We start from the raw sequence: 18,420 nt of genomic DNA, 5'->3' as shown, positions 1-18,420 counted from the left end.
CATGTCTGAAGGGCATCTTCTTGATGAGTGATGTGGGAGGGCCCAGCTCACTGTGGGTGGTGCCACCCCTGGGCAGGTGGGCCTGTGTTGCATAAGAAAGCAGGCTGAGCAGGAGCCGAGGGAGCATGCCTGTAAGCAGCGTTCCTCCATGGCCTGTGCTCCAGCTCCTGCCTCCGGGTTCCTGCCCTGAGTTCCTACCTTGGGGTCCCTGATGAACTGCGACCTGGGAGATGTAAGACAAATAAACCATTTCCTCCCCAAGTTGGTACTGGTCAGAGTGTTTTGTCACAGCAATGAAGAACAAACTAAGACATATAGCTATATATTATATATAATCATATAGTCTGTAAATAAGGGCACTTTGACTCTTCCTTTCCTATTTGCATCTCCTTTATCTCCTTCTCTTGTCATATTGCTCTATCTAAGACTTCAAGCACGGTGTTGAATAGGTGAAGAATGTGGATATCCTTGCCTTGTTCTTGATTTTAGTAGGTGGAAATGTTTTGAGTTTTCTTCATTTAACATGATATTGGCTGTGGGTTTGTACTATATTGCCTTTATTGTGTTGAGATACGTCCCCTGTATCCTTAGATTCCCTGAAGGCATGTTGGCTTTTGTTAAAGGTCTTTTCTGCATCTAATGAGATCATGTGATTTATGTTCTTGAGTGTGTTTATTTGGTGGATTACATTTATTTCTTTAAAGATGTTGAACTCTCTTGTTTCTTGGGAATAAAGTTGACTTGATCAGGGTGGATGATCTTTTAGATGTGGACTTTGCAAGTCCCTGACCTGTAATACTGGCTTCATAAAAATAACTTGAAAGAGTTCTTTCTTTTCTATTTATGGAATAATTTGGGATATTGTTAAGTATTCTTTGAATGTCTGGTAGAATTTGTGTTCAGTCCATCCGGCCCTGGACTTTTATAGGTGGGAGATTTTAAATTACTGCTACTAGGTTTTTGGTTGTTATGACTCTGTTTAAGTTATTTACTTCATCCTGAATTAACTTTTGTAGGTGATATGCTTTTAGAAATTCATTCATTTCATTGAGCATGGTGGCATACACCTTTGATCCCAGCACTCAAGAGGCAGAAGCAGGGGGATCTCTGTGAGTTTTAGGCCAGTCTGGTCTACACAGTGAGTTCCAGGCCAGCCAAGATGACACAGTGAGAGATGCTGTCTCAAACAACAACAACAAACAAAAGAAAAAAGAAATTCATCCATTTCTTTTAAATTTTCCAGTTTAGTGCTGGAGAGATGGCTCAGTGGTTAAGGACAATGACTGCTCTTGCAAGGGACCCAGAGTTTGATTCACAGCAGCACCCACATGATGGCTAACAACTCTCTAGACTGTAATTTCAGTTCCAGGGGCCAACACCCTCTTCTGGATTCTGTAGGCATTGCATGATACAGGTTCATTTACATACATGTAGGCAAAACATACACGTAAAATAAAAATAGATAAATAAAACAGATTTTCTAGTTCAGTGGAATGTAAAGTTTAAAAGTATATCCTCATGATTCTCTGAATTTCTTCAGTGTCTCTTGTAATATCTCCCTTTTAATCTCTAATTTTATTAGCCTGGGTCTTCACCTTTTTTTTTTTTAAGAAAAAAAAAGGTGGTTAATTTGGTGAAAGATCTGTCAATCTTTCAATCTTTTCAAAGCTCAATTCTTCATTTATTTGATTCTTTGTAATTTTTGAAACTTTCCATTTCATTGCTTTCAGGTCTGATTTTTATTATTTCTTCTTATTTGCCATTTTTGGGTGCCCTTTGTTTATTTTTTTCCAAGACCTCCCAGTGCATCTTTCAGCTACTAATTTGAGATCTCTCAAATTTTGATGTGGGTACTTACTGCTGCAAACTTCCCTTTTAATGCTGCTTTCATTGTATAATATAGATTTTGATACATTGTATTTTCATTTTCATTCAATTCTAGAAATTTAAAAAATTTTCTCCATGAGTTCTTCCTTGACTCAATTATCATTCAATAACGTGTGGTTTAGCCTCCATGAGTGTCTGTCCTTTCTGTAGTTTTTTCTTTTTAACTTTAAAGAATTTATTTTCCCATTTGTAGAGTAATATTGTAAAATCCACAGTTATTGAAACACCTGCATTACTTAAAAGAATTCCCAAGAATTTTATTAAGCATATTTTTAAAAAACAGAACCAAAATAATGTACATTTTAATTTCTAAACATTATGTCATTAAAGTCCACGTAATGTCTTCTGTATAAATCAGTGTGATGTTACAATACATATGATCTATTCTTTTTTTTACATGATCTATTGTTATCTTAAAGGCTTCTGACCATGTATGATATCCAAGGCAGATTCAATGCCTTTAATGTCAGACTGCAGAAACAGTTATGACCCTAAACAAAAGAAGGAAAAGCTGTGTACACAAGGCAGTCTGACAGTCGAGTTGTTTGCAGCATTTGCTTGGTGAGGCCATCTGTCTTCCTCGACCCCTCCTCTTCAGATGACTCTTTCCATGGAGCCCAAATGTATCCTGGCTCCTTTTGCTTTCTACAACTTTGTCAACCTCCACACACACAATATCAGAATTACGAAGTTCGAACATTGGTTCTGGTAATAGCTTTTCCATTACGGATGGAAGGCCTTTTGCACTTGTTTCTCGTTCTAGTGCCAGTCTAGCTGTAGCTTTCAAAGCATCCTGAGTAACATTCAGTTCACACTTACCCATGCTGAACAAGGTCTGGTACTGAGGAATAACAGCATTGCACGGCTCAGTTGGTATTTGTACAAGTGTCTTCTTATCTGGGCTATGCAAAGGCACCACCACAGGCAACGGTCCCACAGACTCAGGAGTCATGCCAAATTAATGAGCTCTCTGGCCTTCACATGACATAGTAACCGCTCTTTTTCTTCAGTATCTTGCTGAGTATTAGATTCTCCACTTCCATTAGCAAGGTCTGCAGCAGCTGCAGCTCTTCTGCCCTTTCCTAGATTAGATGGTGTTCCAAATCCAAAATATTTTTCATTTTTTCTCCTGCTGAGAATTCTAAGCCATTAAAAGCACCAGATGCAATAAACAGGATATTTGTTTTATCAACTTGAATTGTTTCTCCACACAGTTTTCTCGAAAATTTGTGCCTTCTAGTAGTTTTAATAAGCCTTGCTGAAGGTCTTCTCCACCTACATTCTGTAACTGATGAATGCCTGTCACACGTCAATCTTACCTACTTCATCCAGAAAAACTATTCCTCGTTGTGCTTTTTCTATATTATAACTGGCATCTTGGAGCAGTTTGGCAATCACAAATTTGATATTTTTACCTACATATCCAGCCTAAGTCAAAGTCATATAGTCACAGATAGCAAAAGGAACATCAAGGCATTTAGCTAAAGTTTGTGCCAGCTGGGTTTTACATGACCCGAGGTGGTCCAAGCAGCAAACTATTACTTTTTTCAAGTTTTATACCATCATGAGAAGAATCCAATACTTCACCTCCTCGTTTTTCCTGAGGTATTTGCTGATTTACCTGTTGCTGCATTGATGTTCCTAAGGCATTGCCATGTGAACTAATTCCAGCAATTTGAAGCAATTTTGTAAATCTGTGCTCATCCTCCCATCTTATTTCTAACTCTTTAGGTGTTAATGATGTATGTCTCTCAACCTCTGCTTGACAAATCGGGTGGAAGACACAAAGGTGTGCACAAGTCGCCACATTTAGGACAACACAGCTGGGTTCCACCTTTCCCAGAATTCCCAGAGCCGAATTTCTTACTGTTTCCTTCACTCACCGATTTCTTATTTCCATCTCTGGAGCCATCTTTATTTGTCCCATCTTTTGATGCAAAGTATGCTGGTGTTTCAGAAAAGGTTCTAATAGGAGCTCTGTGCAGAATCTATTAAAGGTCCCCAACCTTCCTAAAACTGGTACATGAATGTAACCACAAGAGATACCTCTTTGTGCTGAGGCTAGCGAGGTACAAACGCAGAAGCTGGACATCTCCGCAGGGCCTAGGCCAGGGCTTTGTGCCCTACAGACTTCGGGTCTCAGCTGCCCAACACTCGGGTTCCGGAGGCACGTTGATTGGCTTCGCTTCCCGCTTCCGTTGGCCACCGCTGTCTACTCACCCAAGTGGATGCCTCCCCTCCTCCCCTCCTTCTTGCCCCCGCCCCTTTTTTGTAATTTCTATTTTTGTTATCTAGCTTTATTCCATTGTGGTCAGATAGACTGCGGAATGCTAAGTCTTCCTGTATTTGTTGAGCCTTTTGTCATTTTTAAATGTGAAACATTCTCATGATGTTCCCACCACGATGCATTTGTTAGAGATTCACTGACATATTGTTGCATTACATGTAATAGCTACAGATAAACCTGTACTATACTAATACATCATAAGAACATGTCCTATAGTAAGTACCATAACATAAACACAGCCCAATAATTCAATGAATACAGAGAATCTATCTCTAATAATATTTTTGCAAACAATACTGTTTCTATCTTAATAATTTTATAGGCATTTACAATTATTGCTCTCTATATAGCAAAAGATATCCAACCTTGTAACATTGTTTATAGCAAAATGTATAATAAATATCCACCAGTAATGAATTAATGTAGAGTAACAACTTTATCATTCCACAAACAAACAAACAAAAACGAGCCTACCTTACCATCCACAAAACACACATAGGTCCCTCAACATTCTGTATATATGTATGTGTTGTACTTGTGTGTGACCACTTGTGTAGGGGACACTCGCCCATGTGGATGCATGTAGAAGCCAGAGATTGATGTTGTGATATATTTCTTAATCTCTTCTTCACATTACTACTACTACTACTACTACTACTACTACTACTACTACTACTATTATTATTTATACAGTCTGTCATTGAACTTGGAGTTCACCATTCTTAGTGAAACTGGTTAGCCAGTGAGGCCCCTGAGATTTCCTCCCCTTCCCAGTGCCATGGTTACAGAAGCATGCCATCATGTCTGGCTTTCTATATGGGCACTGGAGATTTGAACTCAGGTCCTTATAATTTTACAACAGGCACTTTATCCACTGAGTCATATACTTAGCCTTCTCACATGGAGTAAAGCCTCGAGGCTCTGTAAAAACTCTACGCATAGATCCTGCCTTCCAAATTCTTTTTGCCTCCTAAGTCTACACCTTAAATTTGTCTAATACAAAGCTATATCAAAATTCCTCTATGTAATCAACAAACTCATACTGTAGTAATTAATTCACCTCTCTAATCCCAGCTACTTCTCTTCTTAGTAAGATGTAATAGCACAGTCTTTTGTCTATCGTGAAGTGAGCAATGCAAAAACCTGTTCAATCCTGAAGATTCTCTTGTTCATAGAGACTTGCATTTTCTGAAATTTACCATTGAAAAGAAATTGTTTATCATATAAACATGCCACAAATGTTTAACACATACATACTAATTTCCATGCATAGAGAAGCCTCAATAAAATTTCATATTTAGCAATTGTATGTATAAAGTACCTCTCAAGAAACTTTCATCAATTAACCAATGAAATAAGTTTGACATACATGGTTTAGAGTTATTTTAAGTCATGTCTATGATTATGTATTAAGATATTTCTAGGGGTCATTGTGGGAGAGAAAGCAGAAAGACTATAAGAGCCAGAGGTTTGGGAGGTTTGGAGAGAAACAGGGTCTTCTAGACATACAGGACCCATGAATTTGTGAATGCATAGCACCTGTGGTTGCCTGCGTAAGGCCTAAAGAAGATCAAGCCAGTTAATATTCTAGCATGGATGGCTGAGGGATTAACAAACCCACACCAGTAGCTGAGTAGCTATTGGCAGACAATGGCTTATGGTGGAGGGAGAGTTTTTATTAAGGATATGGCCCCTCTTCAGTCACCCATGTTCCAATAGATGGCCCCATACCTAAGAGTATATGATCAGCACAAATTAGATTTGGTGGGTTATCAAAAATAAAAAGAGGGAGATAGAGAAATGGCTCAGTGGTTAAAAGCACTGGCTGCTCTTGCAGAGGACCTGGGTTTGGCTCCCAACACCCATATGGTGGCTAACAACCATCTGTAACCCCAGTTCCGGGGGATTCAACGCCCTCTTCTGGCCTCCTCAGGCATTGTGCAACACAGGTACACTTAGGTACATGCACACAAAATGTTTGTACACATAAAAATAAAAGTGAATAAATCAAAAAATAAAAATAGGACATGAAGTTGGGAAGGATAGGGAAGTGAGGTGTGGATGTAGAAGGAATTATGGGGAATGATGGGGATGAGTATGACCAAAATACATTGTATGAATGTAAGGCATTTCAAAGAATTAATAAAAATAGTATCTTAAAATATATTTCTTTTTTATTTTTAAACAATTTTTTATTTCTTATTTTTATTTTATGTGTGTGCATGTATTGCCTGAGTGTAGGTAAGGGCACCCATGTTGTGCACTGGCCATGGAGGACAGAAGAGGGTGTCAGATCCACTGAAACTATACTCGGCTGTTAGATGCCATGTGAGTGCTGGGATTTGGACCCAGGTCTTTGGCAAGAGCAGCCAGTGCTCTTAACCAGTGAGCTATATTCTTAGGTCCCCCTTACATAACATAAATCTGAAGATGGATGTGTGTGTCTGTGTCAATGGATGTGTGTGTGTGTCTGTGTCTGTGTGTGTATGTGTGTGGATGGGTACGCAAGTGCATCTGTGTGGTTTAGAAACTACAAGCCTAGCCCAGTGTCCTCATCTGGAGAACAGAGCTGAGCAGTTAACCTGGTAACTTGAGGAAATGATTCTCTGTTACTTGAGCTGGTCACTGTGTGTTCATGCAGATAAATACCTCAGACTGAACTGGACTTTTTAAGGGCCTGAATGGTTATTATAGGTGTGACACTGAGTCCCCAGGTGCCCCCTGAAGTTTTCAGGTCCTTTGATCCCAGGGAAAAGAATTATCCCAGCGGCACAGGGTTAGAAATATAAACAGAGACAGTTTATGAATAATGTAGAGCAGAGGCTGGAGATACCTCAGTGGTTAGGGGTATTTGTTGCTCTTCCAGAAGACCAGAGCTCAGTTCCCAGCACCCATGTGGGCACTCACAACTGTCTGAAACTCCAGTCCAGGGCTTCCTATGCCCTCTTTCGGACTCTAGGGGTACCTGTATTCACTTGCAAGCCCACATACAGACAAACATATAAACGTAATTTAAAAATAAATCTTATTTTAAAGAAAGAAAGGGAAAGCACTTCCTAGAATGAGAGAAGGCTAGTGAGCTGAGGGGAAAATTGTTCTCAAGGGCCCTGCACCGCACCAGGTACTCATACTTTTATAAATAATTTATAATACACAGCACCCACCTCTCTCATGTTTGTACAACACAGGCTTTTATTGGACACGCTTTGTTTGATGTAATTTTCTGCAGTTTCTATTCTTTTCCAACAGCATCAATCCAACAATAGTCCAGGTTTAGTTTTCCTTTAAAGAGCATCAGTTAGACTAATGCTGCTTACTGAGACAGCTGTCAGCAAGATTGTTTCTGGCAATGAAAATGAATGTCAAAGAATCCTGAGGAGAATCTGTATTTCAGGAGTGCAAGAGGGAGAAACACAACCTGTACTGGGGAGAAATTACTGTTACTAACATAATAATGGAAAACATGGTTGGGCTGTTGCTCCGTATACAAATGGATTTGGTGATTGCCAGGCCCTGAGCTTGATCCCCAGCACCAAAATAATTCTTTTAGTGGGAAATTGTAAAATCTGGGGTTTTAGCCAGTTCAGATTGCCACAAGAGCCCACAGACTGGGAGGATGAAAGTCCAGGTCATCATGTTGTCGGGTTTGGTTTCCCCAGGCTTTGTTCACTGGCATATATACAGTTCTCTTCCTTCTGAGTTCTACAAAAAGCAGGAACAACCAAGAGTCCACTCAGTATGCTGATAGACATAGGATGGCACATAGTCATTAATAAAGTAAGCGCTGATGCACAATACAACATGTAGGAAACTGCACGGCATTCTGATACCTGAAATGAGAGAGATGGGGCAAAAGGACAGACATGGGCAGAAGAGTACGTGCTTGGCACAGGAGGCCCTGGCTCAGTCCTCAGTGGCTCAAAAAGAAGGCAAAGGAAAAACACGGTGTGGCTTCACTTCCATGAAGCATATAGAAACAGATCAGCTAGACAGAAAGCAGCTTACCCCAAGTATCTTGGAGAGTGCATAAGCCACATTTCCTCCCCTCTCACCCCAAGGACCTTGAGGCCATGCTCAGGGAATTCTTGCACACCTACTCTGCAGTACAGAGCTTCCTCGGTGATTCCTTGGGGTACAGAGAACAGGAAAGGCACGATGTGTAGTCCCGGCCAGGGCATGGGTGTCCCAGTTCCCACACATCATATGAATTAGAAAGTCCCACAGGAGGCTGGATTGGTGGCTCCAGCCTTATCTCTTTACAACTGATAACAAGAAAGAAAACCTATCCCCTTCCCCCAATCAGCCATTGCCAGGGACCTCCTGCCTGCTGGGCCTCCTTGGTGGCAGACATGTAGCAGCTCTGTCTGAGGTGACATGCCAAACTCTTTTCATAGGGAGTAAATGACACAGCCTGGGCAGCAAAGGCCTGTTAGAGAGCAAGTGACAGTATGGTGAGAACCTGTTTATCAGCAGTTCTGTCACCCAGGGCCTCCCCTCTGATGTTCCTCAGAGCTCCCTGGATCTTAAGCAAACACTAGAGATGGGGCATCCCCATGCCATGGCTGCTCCTGCCTCTCATTCCTGTCTTAGAGGCAGATAATTTCTTTTTCTTTTTTATCTACAGTTTTCCATTAATAAAGTGTAGGTTTTCAAAGCCTTATTTCAGAAGTTGGGCTTGTGACTAAGTAGCTTAGCTCTTGCTAGCATGCACAAGGCCCTGGGATCAGTTTTGCATGCTGAAATTCAGATAAACAACAATACAAAACACCCTTATCAGACACATGGGCGGTCACAAAGTCTGGAAAGGCAGTGTAGGAGGAAATAGGAGCAGCAAGGTTGACACTTACTTGGTGAATCTGATTGCATCAATTTCCCAGCTTTTGAATATGTTTGGAAATGTGTAGTATAAAAATTGTAGTAAAAGTAATAATGTGAAGTAAGGATTCCCTTTAACATTTTTGTATCAGGAAACTTGCCTTCCCATTGCATTCTGTACAATGAATCATTTGAAAACTTGTTTATGCAAAAAAAGAAAAATACAGTTCTTCCTTTAGCTAATGGATGCTCCTTTTACTATACAATCATTAAGCTCATACAGAAGATTGCATTGACTTAAAGCTATAAAACACATATATCTTGTATATGGAACTGAACTATGTAGTTATGAGTACTAATCATTAAGTTTAAAAGTGCATTTTCATGTTTGCCAGATGTCTTCTGGCCCTATTCTCTCTCTGCAAGCTTTTCCCAAGTGCAACTTCCAGTCCCAGCCTGGTCCTGAAGCTCACAGAACTATCAGTGGGAGGCTCCAAGCTTGAGACTCATCTTCCCTTCCTGTTTAAGAGCCTCTATCTTGCAGGTCATGTTTAAAGGCAAAATAAACCAAGTTGGTGCCAAACATCATTTCAAATTTAGAATACTTGTACTATTTTTAACAATTAGTGTCTATATTAAAGTCACAGGTCAGTTTGCCATTGGAATAGAAAAGCTGAGCCTGGAGAGGTCCCCTTGTCACTCCCTCCTGGGATTCAGGCTGCAGCTTGCAGCAGCTCTTCCCGGAGACAAGAGGCTCTGCACAGAGGCCCCAGTGGGCTCATCATCACATCTGCACATTTGTGGTTTTTTAAAAAAAGTATTTTATTTATTATTTTTATTTTTATGTGTATGAGTGTATTGCCTGCATGTATGTAAGTGCACCCATGTCATGCAATGCCACGGATGTCAGAAGAGGGCTGCAGATTCCCCTGGAACTGGAGTTAAGGACGGTTCATAGCCGCCATGTGGGTGCTGGGAATCGAACTGGGGTCCTCTGCCAGAGCAGTCAGTGCTCTTAACTACTGAACCATCTCTCCAGCCCCTCATTTGTGTTTTTTAAGATTTACCTGCCAAAGAGCTTTGCCACATAAAGCCTCACTTTTTCTTCAGGGAACAGCATTGTACCTAAAAAAAAGTCCTGTGGTAAAACAGAGTGCAGAGGCTTCTTCTATGGAGGGAGACCACTCAGGAAGCAGGGCCTGTAGGCCCCCCCCCAACATGCAGGACATATGCACACACTCTGTTGCTATGTCCACAGATCCTCTCCCCTCTATGGGGGAGGGAGCTCTAAGTCTCCCAGTACAAAGACATTATACTAGAAACTCTCCACTCTCTTGTTGTTGGTGTGTTGGGATTGCAGCCTTTTAAGTTGCTTGTTTGTTTCCCAGTGAGGGTAAAGAGTTTGTTGTCTTGGTCCCCAATGGTTTACATCAGAGATTGGCCACCCTGTTGCTATCAGCACTGTAAATAGTGTAAACAGTGCAGGGGAGGCAGTCAGCTTGTCCCCACCCCCTCTCCAGCTGGGACTCACTGAGAGACAGCCCTTCAGGCTCCTGGAGAGCAGGCCTGGCCCAAAGGCTTCAGCACATGGGCTCAAAGATCTCACCTCTGCCCTGTCTTCTGGTCCAGGGAGAGGGCAGGGACTTTGCTGTCTTGCAAGCTTGTGCATTCTATGACCTGATGCAGTGACTCTAACCCTAGAGGAAAGATCCCTCCAGGACTGAAATTCTTCACACTGGGCTCCGTGGATGGTTATTCAATACAGAGATGAGAGGAAAGGCCCCTACCAAGCCTAGGTGTCTGTGAGAAAATGACAGGGAGACCTCCTGCCAGGTAAGAACAGAAGTCAACCAACTCTTAGAACCAGAAGGGGTTTACAATTCCCAAGCTAAATGGCAGTGCTAGGGCCACTGCTCCTTCTTATTGAAGGTAGTGTGTGCTCTCCATCTCAAATCCTTCCTCATCAGGGACATCAAAAGCTACAAGTGCCAAAGTGACTGCATTGTACTTATTTTCATTGTCATAATTGTGCTATATACTTTCTATAATGATTGCATGGCATTTTACTTGTGTTAATTTTTGCTTACAGGAGTTTTAGGTTTGAACTCCAATAATTTCCTTTAAATGTTCTAGGTTTCTGTTGGTGATCATCCCGGCATTGCAGATCATACATTTGGGAAACAGTAAGTAGCATTTTATTCAGTCTGGGTTTGGGTGGTTAAAATACCAGTTTCTCAGGCCCTATCGGCTCTTACTCCGTTGTGCTTGGAAGGCTGTCTGAGAGGGCAACAGGAAGGTGGCAGAGCTGTCAGCAATATCGCAGCGCCCAGGACAACACTGGACTGGACCCTGAGTAATTCCAGCAGAGAGAATGGGAGCCAGGAGGGCTGGACGCCCCAGGAGTCCCCTGCCCGTTCCAGGGCCTTGGAAGAGGAGAGTAAGTATAGTCGCTGCACATCCTGTGAGGAGATCTGGACCAGTGGACTCCGGAAAAACTAAGTGGGATAAGTCAGGGCAGAAATGAGAAACCCGCCAAGAACGTTTTTTCACCTTCCATTCAGGAATCACATGCACAAACAAAACAACCACCACAGCAAAAACACTTAGCGATGAGTTTACTCTGAAGAGTTTCACTACTTCATTGGAAAACCCACTCCTTTGCTCTACAGCTAGGAGACCAGGGGACCCTGAGCAGGCTTCTCTCAGACAGTTGGGCTCCAGGCTCAGCATCCTTGGGGTATTGGGGAGTGAGTGGGGTGAGGCTGGCTGTCGTCTCACCCGTGGGTGGTCCCCCTCCTGGGAGGCCTGCTGCCTTTAATCACTGGCCCACAGTCTCAAGTTAACTTCAGCTGATGATTCCAAGGGGCAGAGAAAGCAACTTGCAGGGTGTCAGGAGCTGTCCCGGGTCCCGCCCACATTCCTGCTAGCTTGTTTTTAACCCTTCTACTAGAGTGGGGTTTACCTCGCAAACACGCTCAGCGGGCACGCAAACACGCTCAGCGGGCACGGTCCCCTCAGGGGCTGGGAAGGATGGAGCGCGGGCTGCGGGGCAGCTGACCAGGGTCACCTGCAGGTGCGGCCCCGGGATCGCGCTGCTGCAGGAACGGAGGCACCTGCGTGCTGGGCAGCTTCTGCGTGTGCCCCGCGCACTTCACCGGCCGCTACTGCGAGCACGACCAGAAGCGCAGGTGGGTGGTGCGGGTGCGGGCGGGATGGGGAACGCGCGGGAGGCCGCGGGGGACACTGACACCGCACTGACCCGCCCCTGCCTCCCCAGGGACTGCGGCGCCCTGGGACACGGAGCCTGGACCCTGCGGGGCTGCAGCCTCTGCAGGTGCATCTTCGCCGCCCTGCACTGCCTTCCCCGCCAGACCCCGGGCCACTGTGGTAAGAGCACCCCGAAATCTGCCTCACAGGAGAATGCGCTCTGGCCTTTCTGGGCGGGGACGCAAGCGTCTGCTAGTGCCAGGCGACATAGAAATGAACAAACCAAATCAACTCATAGCTCAACAAAGTTGTAATCATTGTGAATCCTGAGCGAATTCACTCTCGTTGTAGACATTTTCCGTGTCTGGATGTTGGATTTATCTTGATTTGCGGTTTCTAGTGCATTGGACTTTCAGGAGCTACGAGATCATAGCACAGTTCACCTGGGAGCCAAGTTAGCTGACTAAATCCCTAGCGATGTCAAACACTGACTAACACCTTGCCCTCTTCAGCTCTGACTCCAGAAGGCACTGGATGGGGAAGGGACTCTTCAGGGTCAGGCTGTGATGGTGTCTGGAGGGGGACACATTTCAATCCAATGTTCTAGGCCCCAACCTTCCCTCTCTTAGCAGGAGCTGTTCTAGACTCCTGGTGATGGGCACATTCAATGAAGGTGTTGCCTTTCAGACTAAGTGCCCACTTCTGCCTCTGCCATTCTTGTGTGGTTTGACTGAGGTCTGTCCACCGGACACTCCCGGAAGTGAAATCCCTGACCCCACCTTTCTGCCCCTCCCTCAGGGAGTCCTCAGGGAGTTTGACTGAGGTCTGTCCACTGGACACTCCCTGAAGTGAAATCCCTGACCCCACCTTTCTGCCCCTCCCTCAGGGAGTCCTGAACCCCCTCCACTGAGTGGGGCACTTTAATGATTACACAGTCCTTCACCGCACTTTCCTCTCCTCCTACTGCTCCTCCAGAAGGGCAGTGATTCAGTAGGGAAGCTCCTCAGCTCCACTTCCTGCTCCCACCCTCTGGCTGTGGCTCTGGTAGGGACCTGGTGGAAGAGCACATTCAGTGCCTGATAGCTCCTGCCCCACCTGACCACCCCACTCTCCCCTCTTCCTGGGTTATACCAACAGTGCCAGAAATTCCTGTATGCCCCTCCAAATGCCCTCCTGCTCCCTGAGCTTCCCTCTATCTCCCAGGCTCTCCCTATATGTTGGGTTTGTGTCTCTTAGTCACTAGCTGCTGCTCCTGTGTCCCTGAGGTTGGAGGACATAAATTCTGAGAGTCAGAATTGCAGGGGAAGCCTGGTGTATTGTTTTTGACCCATGAACCAGAATCTGGGCAAATTGCAATGCAAGTGACAGCACCAGTGACCACTGTGCTCATGGAAATGGTCATGGTGTCCCAGCAGGGTGACCGATGAGAGGCACAAACTGTATCCCCCTACCTCAGTGTATTTCAGGCACTTTTCACCCATTGTCTCGTGTATTTCCCATCACAGTTTCTGATATAGACATCATTGCCTTAGTGTTTGAGGAAACTGAAGCTCAGGGATGTGACTGCTAGTAAATAACTGCTAGTAAATAAACCACTGTGCCATCTGCCTGTCTTCCCTCCGAGAAGGATTCTCAGTATGAAAAGAATGAAGAGCGTTTTATGCTTCTATTAAGAATTTTGAAATAAGAATTTTGAAAACGTGGCCATGTTTAGATCCAACCCCAAGGAAATGCTTTCACCTCACAGGGAATTCTGCTCAGGTTGGAGTCAGCTGATTTTCCACCTATTACACTACTCCCCAGGAATCAAGAATAAATTCTCATGAGCACCAAGAACGAATTACAGGCTGGAGGTGGAATTTACCTCAAAAACCACAAGAGAAAAACCAACTGTGTGTCATAGTAGTAGTATACAGCACAGTAAAGAATATGTGTTTAGAATGCCCCAGACCCTGGTGTTAATCTCTAGCAAAAAAAACAATAAAAAAATTAAAAAATTAAAAAAAAAGATGGTCTGGTAATCTGAGCATGAGATAGAACCAGGCCATGCTGCTACAAATACAATTTTTAAATAATATTCCTGGCAACAACAAAAGTTAAAAAAAAAAGGAATGAATAAATGCCTGTGGTAAAACCCAAAATCCAGACATAGAGGTACCTGGTTCTAAGCAGCTCTGAGCTTGAGTGTATCTTGTATCATGTCCAGCCATCAGGAGATGTGCTGTATGGGAGAAGCCCTTTTGGCGGGCATACTTCTTGTGGCTGAGGGAATAAGAGGAAGCCATGTGACTCAGTATATACAGAGGTGACATCAGATCAGAGATTTCAGGACACCAAGCCTGGCTCACAATCAAATATGATGGTACCCTTGCCCACAGTGCTCTCCAAAACCTCCAACAGTAAAAATACTAATTTGAGGCCATTGTCTGTTCAGGGTAGAGACATGCAGTTGGCAGGTGCAGGAAGACTAACTTTTCATTTTTATTTTGTCTTATATGCACAAAAGTAATGGACGTGACAAATGTCTCTGATGTGTCCAAAAGTCTAAAAGACCTTTTGATAATTATGTAATGAGATCCCAGGTGACAGCAGTAAGTTTTCTACCAGTAGCACAGATTTTCATTCCTAGCATGACATAAAATAGTAATGGTTCACAGAGTAAGAAATACCACAGATTTAGTAAAGACAATAAATACTAATAAAACATATTTTTGAGTTTTTCTGTAGTGTATAGCAGGAGTTCTAATGTTTCTCTTTAAAAACAATGGGTGACCTGGGGTGGCCTGAAAGGCACAAACCACAGTGCTCACAGGTGCAGTTTGGGGACCCTGGTTTAAAGTCTTGACTTTCACAGAGCTGGCTATAACGTGTACCTGGAGACTTGGAGTTTGTGTATAAAAAGCAACTGCCTAGGGGGCCTGAACCTTCCCCAACATTCCTTTCTCCCAGGAGGAGATGAATTCTGACCCAGTATGGCTGATCCTATTCTCACCTGAATTACCGTTTTTATGTGTTTACATGTGTGATAAGCCTGTGTGTTTGCATGTTGGCATGAGTGGGGTTCCATGAGTGTGTGTGCACTTACCTGTGTTTGCTCAAGATTGGTGTCTGGAATCTTCAGCAGCCTTTCTTCCACCCATTCTTTAGAGTACAGTTATCTGAACCAAACCCAGAGCTCTCCCATGCCCCTAGACTCCCCAGCCAGCTTGCTTCAGGATCCTGTCTCCACCTTCTGAGGCCATAATTACAGATGGGTCAACATTACTACATGGGTGCTGGGATTCAAACTCTAGTCCTCTTGCTTATACCACAAGCTCTTTAAACCTGAGCCATCCCCCAACCCCAGCCTGCTGAACACCTTAACAAGTGAGCACCTGTCAGGAGGGGCCCTGTTTGGGGTTCTGGCACCCTGGAATAACCGTCTGTCCCAAGGTGGAGCAAAAAGGGAGAGGGCACTCAGGACTAAAATGAGCCTTTCCTTGGTCCCATGTGGAGTTGGCCTCTGGGCCAATCTAACTGCAGCCTCCTTGTGAACAGGAGTAGTACATTGTTGCCAACCTGCTGCCTGCATCCTCAACCTTTTAGTGTCCACTACTGTGTGCTCACATCAGGTAGCAGTCAGGGCTGGGCAGAAGTGGCTGCCCTGTCCTGGGTGGCCTAGGCACTGGGAGAGGCTGAAAGGAGAAGCTCCTGTGGTTGGGCCCTGCCTCAGCTGTCTGCTCCCCCTGCCAGCCCAAACCAATGTCCAGATGTGGCCTTGATGTGAGACTAGGGGAATTGCCACCATGACTGTGGGGTTGGCTTTTTCAATAATCCATTGTTTTGGTTACTTTAGCCAAGTTCTTTACCAGGCCCCACCACCCCAGACAGGGGTTCCAGACATGTGCAGAGCCAGACTTGGGATACAGGACTCAGATGAGTGAGGCCTACAGTTGAGGAGCCATGTGGGGTAGAGAGGGGGCCAGGGGTCATGCCTCCTGGAATCCAGTCATGACAGTTGCAAGCAAAATAGACCGAGTCATGAGTTCAAGGCTCATGGCCAATGATTTTTTTTTTTAGATCATCATGTCTCAATGGGAGAACCTGACTCAGCACTCGGTGCTCAGTGCTATGCTCAGTAAATGATGTGGATTCAGGGATGGCTGCTCCCTCCTGGAGACTGTGCTGTCCCAAGTCAGAGACATAGACATTGGGGAGATGGTTCAGTGGCTTAAAGGCTTGCTGCACAAACATAAGGACTAGAAGTTGATCCCTGAACTCATATAGAAAGCAGGGTGAAGGGGCTGGAGAGGTGCCTCGGTGGTTAAGAAGGCTTGTTGCTCTTTCAGAGAACCAGAGTTTGGTTCCCGGTGCCCACATCAGGCTCATAACCTCCTGTAACTTCAGTTTCTTGGGATCTGATGCCCTCTTCTGGCCTCTGTTTATACACACATGTGCATAAACAGAAGTAAAATATTATAAATAAACAAATAATAAATAAATAAGTAAATAAATAAATAAATAAAGCAGGGTGTACTCACTGGAGTTTGTAATCACAGAACTGGGAAGTCAGAGACAGGACGATCCCCAAAGCACTCTAGCTAGCCAGCATACCTACTCTGTGAGCCCTAGGTTCCAAGGAGAGACCTGTCTCAAAGCAGAAGGTGGAGCTGGGTGTGGTGGTGCATATACCCTTAATCTCAGGACTTAGGAGGTGAAGGCAGGTGGATCTCTGTGGGTTTGAGGCCAGCCTTTTCTACATAGTGAGTTCCAGTCCATCTGGGGCTACATAGGAAGACCTCCTCTTAAACTCAGGGTGGTGCCTGAGGAATGACCATCAAGAGTGACATCTGCCCTCCATAACAATGCCCACACGTGCACCCACACACAGGTACACACATCTGCCCATACACAGACACAAGGAAGTAGTGTTAGAACTAATCCAGGAGGAAGGCTGAGCCATCTGTGCAACAGATGACTGCAAGCTGCGTAGTTTTATTGTACTTGATTAAATCACTTCTATTTGTCCTGACTGAGGCACAAAGATACTGCCATAGGCTTCCCCATCCTGCTCATGAGGGGAATGATGAGGCTGAAGGGCTGTTTCTTGGCCTTTATAGACAACGTAGCCATTCGCCTTCAGCTCTCTGTGTCCCACAAAAGTCCAGGTGTCTCTGGCTAGAGAGTCTATTAGTTTGTTTTGAACCTAGGGCCCTGCCTGTGCTGGGTAAGTGCTCTACCACTGAATCCTGAAAAGGATTAAACAAAGACAGAAAGGCACACCCTCCCTGCCCTGGGATCCCCAGGGTCCTTCCAGCTGTGTGTGTAGGCTCTGGGGGGATGCCACCCAGAGAGGGGCTGGGCCCAGAGCAAGGCAGAAAAGGGCCTTAGTGGGAGTGGATGCAGACATCTCTACCTCATTCCTTAACCAAGCCTGTAACCATGGACTTTATGATTTTTCCATCTATTTTTCCAGACCTGAAAAAAGTTCTGTCCTCAGGGGCCAGTCGACCAAGGGCACAGGGAGCTCTGAGTTTGCTCTTCTTGCTGCCCTGCGTCCTCCTGTGGAGTATAGTAGCTGAAGGCTGAGGTTCCCAAGTGCAGTGACAGAATCTCCTCCCGAGGCTGCAAGGAGTCACCCTTGATTCCATTCAGTGCCATAGCATCCTGGAGGGAAACCTGGGCCATAGGCATCTGCTTGAACGTTCTATGTTGTAAATAATGGAATCATTCAGTTTGTCATGGACAAGTGATGAATCCTTGTGTTGTGTAGTTCTGAGTTTGCTCTTCCTGTTGCCCTGCATCCTCCTGAGGGGCATGGATGCTGAAGGTTGAGGTTCCTACTACAGTGATAGAATCTCCTCCTGGGGCTGTACGGAGTCACCCTTGATTCCACATGGTGCCACAGCATCCCCATGGGAAAGCTGGGCCATGGGCATCAGCTTGAATGTTCTATGTTGTAAATAATAGAATCCACTTATTCTATCATGGACTGAAAAAATGACCAACCCTTATGCTGTGTAATAAATACTTTCAACGAAGTGCCTGCCTTGCTTTCTGAGCCTCATTTCAAGGTCTCTTGAGGCAAACTTGAATAAGAGCCCAGGTTTGTTCAACCTCAAATCCCTCTCTCATGTCTTCGAGTGCACATTAAACATGTGTGATCGAGACCTTCGAACAAGCGACCCCTCCCAGGTAGCAGCCACTCTGAGCACCTGGATCTTCCTTCCTTGCCTTAGTAGCGG

At 44.6% G+C, this 18,420-nt stretch overlaps 1 protein-coding gene and 1 pseudogene across 1 annotated transcript; one reads left to right on the top strand and one right to left on the bottom strand.

Moving 5' to 3' along the window:
- Positions 1–2,370: 2,370 nt before the first annotated feature.
- On the bottom strand, positions 2,371–3,979 carry LOC103746156 (annotated as a pseudogene).
- A 6,588-nt stretch (positions 3,980–10,567) lies between these two features.
- LOC103746155 (cryptic protein-like) lies at positions 10,568–18,174 on the top strand. The gene is made up of 6 exons (XM_017801983.1): positions 10,568–10,822; positions 11,123–11,172; positions 11,262–11,426; positions 12,048–12,177; positions 12,267–12,376; positions 17,652–18,174. Exons 1-6 carry the CDS (start codon positions 10,800–10,802, stop codon positions 17,762–17,764), a joined length of 591 nt encoding a protein of 196 aa, XP_017657472.1. The 5' UTR covers positions 10,568–10,799; the 3' UTR covers positions 17,765–18,174.
- The last annotated feature ends 246 nt before the right edge of the window (positions 18,175–18,420 follow it).

Source organism: Nannospalax galili, unplaced genomic scaffold, assembly GCF_000622305.1.
Source record: "Nannospalax galili isolate Female #2095 unplaced genomic scaffold, S.galili_v1.0 scaffold224, whole genome shotgun sequence".
Classification (NCBI taxonomy): domain Eukaryota; kingdom Metazoa; phylum Chordata; class Mammalia; order Rodentia; family Spalacidae; genus Nannospalax; species Nannospalax galili.
This window is presented reverse-complemented; position numbering and strand designations above follow the sequence as displayed.

Bases quoted from the DNA above. Each gene is read 5' to 3' on its own strand.
- LOC103746155 (XM_017801983.1), top strand. From the start codon at position 10,800: ATGACAGGGAGACCTCCTGCCAG. The intron at 10,823-11,122 runs GTAAGAACAGAA...TAAATGTTCTAG, and splicing joins ACAGGGAGACCTCCTGCCAG to GTTTCTGTTGGTGATCATCC. The intron at 12,178-12,266 runs GTGGGTGGTGCG...CTGCCTCCCCAG, and splicing joins GAGCACGACCAGAAGCGCAG to GGACTGCGGCGCCCTGGGAC.